The sequence below is a fragment of the Peromyscus leucopus genome, chromosome X, assembly GCF_004664715.2.
Source record: "Peromyscus leucopus breed LL Stock chromosome X, UCI_PerLeu_2.1, whole genome shotgun sequence".
Taxonomy (NCBI): domain Eukaryota; kingdom Metazoa; phylum Chordata; class Mammalia; order Rodentia; family Cricetidae; genus Peromyscus; species Peromyscus leucopus.
In genome coordinates this window covers 40,271,734-40,278,386 of record NC_051083.1, presented here as the reverse complement: position 1 = coordinate 40,278,386, position 6,653 = coordinate 40,271,734, and the positions used below count along the sequence as shown (strand labels likewise).

The following is a 6,653-nucleotide window of genomic DNA, read 5'->3' as shown; positions in this document are numbered from 1 at the left end:
TTGTAATGGTGTAGTCAGAAACCGTGGTTGTCAAACAAAATTACCAAAGTGCTAACTGTAGGTTATTTGATGTGTTAGAGAGGGAGGCCCAGAGGAGAAACAAGAACTGCAGAGTCTTGATATTCTTCTTGGGGGTTCCTAGAAATGGATGACAAGATCCTATGCTAAGCACAATACAGACCTTGGTTTTGATGTGTAAAGAAGTCAACTGTGTGGGCAGGGCATCACTTTAAGAAATGTAAAGCATTATTTTCAGCTTTAATGTTAGAGTCCCTTTGCACAATTATAAAATTTCTCTGAGGACATTATAGGCTGATTCACTTGATTGTGTTTATTTTAATCAGTGATACTTGTCTTTATTACCAGTGGATATCTAGCAGCATTTTTTCCTATTATTCACACAGTTAAGCTTTGATGATAGCTCTTGTAGCTCTGTACCATGGTAGCTGAAATTAATATACTGGAAGGCTATAGTAGTCAATGTATGGAAAGACTTAAAAGTAGCACAAGACATATCAACATCTTCATAAGAAATCCTCCAAATGTTTTAAAAATCTTTTCTTCTAAGAGTGTGGTTACTCGGGCTCATATATCTCAGGCCACCGTTTAAATTCAGTTAACTGCACAGTATTATGCTTAGATTCAGAATGTATTTTAATCACATGTCATGTTGGTTAAATGAATCATGTAGGACATATGCATTATAATCTTCACCGGCCAGTATTGTTCTGGAGGCAAAGCCGTTCCTTAATGCTCTCACAGGATAGTTCGTTCTTTCTGATAGAATGCTCAATTAATCATCCCAACATAACCTGACCTTAAGGCTAATCTTACTAGTTAAGGATATGAGATCATACACCATTCAGCAGGGTCAAAGAGGAAATACAGACAGATGTAGGTTGTTGTGGTGCAGAACCATTGGTTGATTCCATGAAACTCCCTCTAACTAATTGTATAAAAATCTTTGTCAGTTCAGTTCTTCACATCCACTGAGCTTCTTTGAGCTTCTGCAGAAGACCAAAGATAGGTGCCACCATGGTAAAGTTTCTGCTGCTGGCTTTGGCATTTGGACTGGCCCATGCTCAAGTTAAGGTAAAATCATATGGTCTGTGCAAATGTCTGAGTTCCTCAATAGTGTATTTCTGTAGATGTGATGTGTCGTTCAGTTAGTCCTTGCAAGTCTGTATTAATGTAATAAGCTTTCTGACCTTCACTCAGGTATGCTTTCCCAATCATATTTCTCTAGGATGGAACAAATGAAATAAGCAAGCAATGGTTTGAATTTGCAGAGCATAAGAGGCCAAAACATGAGCAATTCCCCAAATTCTCAAGTCCAAAATGCTGTGTTAATCAAGTCATCATACTACCCTGTGTAATTCTAGAGCTGTAGATACATAATCTTGAACTAACAAAACATTATTGATTTATAGTTTTAGATTGTTTACATATTTCCAAGGACTGGGATCAGAGATGCGAATACCAAATCATATTTCAATGACCTGTTTTATTTCTTTCCTTTATTTGCCTTTTACTTTTTTCAGATTGACGGAAATTGGGTAACACTTGCCATCGCTGCTAACAATGTTGACAAGGTAGTACTAGAAGGACCTCTGAGAGTCTACGTTCGTGAAATTACTTGTAATGAGGAATGCAGTGAAATGGAAATCACATTTTATGTCAAGTAAGCAAATGATCAGCATGTAAACTGAGCAGACTATTTATGTTTCCCAGCCTTTATGTTGTTAAATTTATAAGGGAATGTTCTGTTTTTGGTCATGAAATCACATTTTTAGCAATGTGATTATATTATTCCACGATGGGGTATCTCTGAACACCACACAGAGATTAGTTACTGTCTCCAATTCCATGAGTGTTTCCTTAGAAATTCTTGTGTTTGGAGGCTTGTGGTTGAATTTTATTCTCTAATATTAGATGTATGAGACTCTAAGTTTTCTCATTTCTAGTAAGTCAAAAGGTATGTGTGAGCATTTGTGTCAAAGCCATATATATTATCTTATCCAAACAATGATGTCAGAGAAAAGTCCTCCACAAACAGGTCAGATAAGTCTAACTTATGAATCCCTTTCTCTGAAGCTTTAGGTTCAAAGACTCTCTCTCTCTCTCTCTCTTACATTTGGATAACCGTGTTTAGTGAAAGACTACATAACACCATTAGGACTAAAATGCTTAGAATTATTTCTCTCCTGTAGCCACAATTATGTTTCAGGTTACAAATAAAAGCACTTAAACACATGCATATAAACTTGTGTCGATATTATCTCTGGACTAGAATGAGAGAATTAGCATAATGAAAGTCATACTCAGTAAAGAGCAAAGTTTTGATAAGGAAGCCATGAGAGCCTATAGAGCACTTGGCAAAATGGGCACAAATAAAGGAAGTCATCTGTATGATTACAAACAGAATGATCTTTTCTAAACAAGAAATAGGAATAGTGAGGTAAGTCCTAGCTCTATACACTGTTCATAGACTGGCTCAAGTTCTTTATAACATTTGAAGTTCTTTATAACCTTTAATAGAATTTAAACGTTATAAAGAATAAACCATGGATTCTCTGTTTGATTTTTAGTTTGAATGGCCAATGCTCAAAGACCAAAGTCACTGGGTATAAGCAAGCAGATGGCTCTTACAGAACCCAATGTAAGTACAGTATCTACGAGTTTCCTTTATGAACAAAAGCAATGTGAGTGTGCACATTCATGCTAATACCTCAGCCACACATAGGGACATGAATCTAGAAAAATTTTGGCTACTCAGAAAGTTATCAATCCTTCCAAAGAACTGAGATATGCTACATAGGCAGAGTATATTGTAGGTCATCTGAAATTTACATGGAGAAGAACACTATTACCTAAAAATGTGAATAATTCTAACAAGACGTCTTCAAATCATTTTCCTGCATGAAAATTTATTTCTAGTTGATATTGAGTGTTTTTTCTTTCATACAATGTCTCAGTTTGTTATCAGACAGATCTGCCACTCACTAATAGGCCTCAATGGCCTCAAACATCTTCTCAAATTTCATGCCTTAGCCTCTCAAGTACTTACATTGCAGAAATTATGTGTCATCCTTGATTTATGGAAAATTTAAATTAAGAGTGCTATTTCAATGTTTCCTTTTCTCATAATTTGGAGAGATTACAACATTTATATTATTGGATGATAAACTTCAATTTTTAATAGCAATTAGGGGAAATCTGTTTAAGCAATTCAGACTGACCACTTCAATTTTGTAAGAATTGCTAAAGTAATATCAATACCATTCCACTGAATTATATACAATTTGACTTTTGATTTCATCTTAAGTGAACAGAAGACACATTCTTCTGGCAAGTCTAATGTTTTCCTAACTTAAAATAGATATTAAAAGATATTGCTGTAATAGAAAATGTTCAGATCCTAACTCCTTTTATTTTCCCATGAACTACTTTTATCATTTAATAAGTGTCAACAAGGGAAATACCACACACACACACAAAAAAAAAAAAAACCACACACACACACACAGAGACAGAAAGACAGGCAGACAGACAGACAGACAGACACTTAAACCCATAAACACACAGGCAGACAGACTACAAAACATGAATGTCTGGTATATGCAAAATGTTCATCTTTACATCTTTTCCATTACTAATCTTACAAGATGATAACTTGTGCATATTACTAATTAGTACCATCTATTTTTGCACATGTACACATTTGCCCACCAAGTATCATGGTAAAACACCATAGTTTCATACTTTCAGTGAATGGAAAAATGGGCTTTGGGATCTGGTTGAAAGGGAAAGGAATAACCAAGTGACTGGTCATAATAGAAGTCTTGACACTAGGCATTCAGAGAAAAGAGAAAGTGTCTGTACTTACGATTCCCTATCAAGTTTGAAGAGAAGACATGATTGGTCACTGTATTATGATGGGATATGCAAATGAATGACTACAAGAATAGCTTTGGACACGTGTCATATAATAGTGAATCAGAGATGATTGCTAGAGTCAGGGTCAATATTAATATTTAGCAAAGAGGTGGCATCAAATAAAGTAGAAAAATGACTGAGACTGAGTTTTTAAATATTTTCATTTTACAGATGAAGGTGACAACAAATATGAACTTACGTATTTAACAGCAACGCATGCAGTCTTTAAGAGTAAGAATGTGGATAGAGCCGCACAGAAACAAACTTGATTTTTATTCTTGGTAAGAATGGTAGTGGATTCTCTGAAATTGTAGCAAAAGTATCACTCTGCAAAAGAGGATTAAGTCAGATTCACTCCAAATACAGTATCATGGGATTTCTAACTTCCTGTCCACTAAATGACAATCCTATTTTTGTGTGGACCAACTCTAACACTATATTGTAATTCAAGTAGCATGGCCATTGACAAGTAGGGACAATGGGGAGGCTATTGGAAGAGTTTATCTTCATGTTTCCTCACTGGAAAGAATGGAACAAATACTGTTTTCCCAAAGTTCAGGCCATTTGAGTGTCATTTGATCAAGAGTGTATGAAATTAAAATATGAAGTACAGACTTGGGAGAAATGTGAAAGTTCCATTGAGAGGCATTCATGATTCTCTAGTTTTATGTTTTTAAAAGTGGATAGGATTGAGATGCATGGATACTCTAGAGAAGAGTTTTTACTTTTGATGTATCATGAAACACTGGAAAGTGATATCATACCACCATTCAGACTTCATTAAATGGAACATGGGGAAAATTATTATTGATTGTCTGGATCCACCGAGTAAAATTGAATTTGGAGTAGTTGAGATTTTCTGTTTCATACCATGTTGGGAAACTAAGGAAGCAATGTAAATTCTGCAGAATTCTACTCAACTTGTCTCTGACATTGTCATTCATGCAATGTAGGAAAAGGTGAGCCTTTGACTGAAGAAGCACATAGAAAAGTTGAGGCTTATGTGAGAAACACAACATTCCATCAGAAAACCTTCAAGATGTTCTGGCTACAGGTAACCTCGATGAATTTTTTTTTTGGCTATAGCATAGATACATATATGTGTATATATGTATGTTGATATATATTCATAAATTTATGTATGCATATATATAATATATATATATATATATATATATATATATACATACACACACACACTCAGACCCCTAATTCAGATTATATCTAGTCACATGCTATCTTTCAGTTGCTATTTCAAGCAATAATCATTGGGAGCTGTTCTTATATTCTTTTTTTTTTTTTTTTTTTTTTTTTTTGGTTTTTCGAGACAGGTTTCTCTGTGTAGCTTTGCGCCTTTCCTGGAACTCACTTGGTAGCCCAGGCTGGCCTCGAACTCACAGAGATCCGTCTGCCTCTGCCTCCCGAGTGCTGGGATTAAAGGCGTGCGCCACCACCGCCCGGCGCTGTTCTTATATTCTTATGATAACATTTCTGTCTCTCCTTACCCCATTCCCTTTCTTTTACAGATACTTGTCCCGTGTAAAGACCTTCTGTAGGTGAGTAGAAACAGAAGTCATGCTTAATCATCTTGATATTTGAATGTATTTGTGTTTATTACATAAACAGTTAGAAATAATCTGTGACAAAGAAAAGTAATGAACACAAAATTAGACAAAATCAGGACAGCATAATATCTGTCTTTTTAAACTAAACATCTTAGTGACAAAGTAAAGGATAGAATATTTTTAATAATATGAAGGAATTTTATCTTATTCAGAATTACTAATACATTCATATTGTATAATATTACATCAAGAAAATGTATCTTGTCATTTGAAAAATCTCAGTTGATTTATGATTGTTGAATATTATTTGCCACAGATATGCTACAAGCATGCTGAACTTTTCTATGTATTCTTTGAATCCTCTCAATCTCAACTTTCATGTGAGGCCACAGAATGTCATTATTTCCTGTAGACAATGCTCCTATGGAATCCAAAGTATAAGATACTTGTGGTTTCTAGGAAAGGAACTGTTTGTGTGTAATCCCTTCTCTATACTCTATATTGTTATATTTAATTTTGTGTTCATGCACTCTCAAGGAGGAAATCTTTCCTGTCCTTTCAACTATGTTTTCATTTTTGCTTTCTTGTTTGCACAGAGGACAACCGGATGACAATTATACAACATATCCTCTTGACCATGGAATCAGTATCACATATAAATCACCATTTCTTTCTGAATGAATTGTCCCCACTCCTGTGAAGTCAGCATACCACATTCCAAATTCCTGACTTACCTCTCCTTTCCTTTTTCGTGATCTATGAGCTGTTCTTACTTTTCTGAATGATTAAATAAAGTGATTCAAGAAGCAATAAGATTGTGTGAAGATGATCTCATTCAAAAGCACATAAATATCCACTAAGCTTATTAAAATAATCAGTATAACAAATGATATCTGTGTTTTTTTTTCATTTTTCTTTATTATGAAATTTTCCACTCACTCTACATACCACCCACAGATCCCCACTCTTCCCTCCTCCCACCCCACAGCCCTCCCTCCCAAGCCACTCCACATCCCCACATCCCCCAAGTCAAGGTCTCCCATGGGGAGTCAGCAGAGCCAGGCACACTGAGCCTAGGCAGGTCCAAGCCCCTTCCCACTGCACCAAGGCTGCACAAGGCTTTAAACCACAGGCACCAGATTCCCAGAAGCC

The 6,653-nt window shown here is 35.5% G+C and overlaps 1 protein-coding gene and 1 long non-coding RNA gene across 2 annotated transcripts; both read left to right on the top strand.

The window, feature by feature from the left end:
* Positions 1–997: 997 nt before the first annotated feature.
* On the top strand, positions 998–4,205 carry LOC119086148 (odorant-binding protein-like). The gene is made up of 4 exons (XM_037198768.1): positions 998–1,092; positions 1,542–1,681; positions 2,589–2,659; positions 4,108–4,205. Exons 1-4 carry the CDS (start codon positions 1,036–1,038, stop codon positions 4,203–4,205), a joined length of 366 nt encoding a protein of 121 aa, XP_037054663.1. The 5' UTR covers positions 998–1,035.
* Positions 4,206–4,937: 732 nt separating this feature from the next.
* On the top strand, positions 4,938–6,311 carry LOC119086676. Its single transcript, XR_005090023.1, has 3 exons — positions 4,938–4,990; positions 5,463–5,492; positions 6,098–6,311. It is a non-coding gene; the product is annotated as an uncharacterized LOC119086676 (long non-coding RNA).
* The last annotated feature ends 342 nt before the right edge of the window (positions 6,312–6,653 follow it).

What these genes read in the sequence shown, in the direction of transcription:
- LOC119086148 (XM_037198768.1), top strand. Translation starts at nt 1,036, where the DNA reads ATGGTAAAGTTTCTGCTGCTGGCTTTGGCATTTGGACTGGCCCATGCT. An exon ending in TGGCCCATGCTCAAGTTAAG is followed by an intron (nt 1,093 to 1,541) that starts GTAAAATCATAT and finishes TACTTTTTTCAG; the next exon opens with ATTGACGGAAATTGGGTAAC. An exon ending in GAAATCACATTTTATGTCAA is followed by an intron (nt 1,682 to 2,588) that starts GTAAGCAAATGA and finishes TTTGATTTTTAG; the next exon opens with TTTGAATGGCCAATGCTCAA.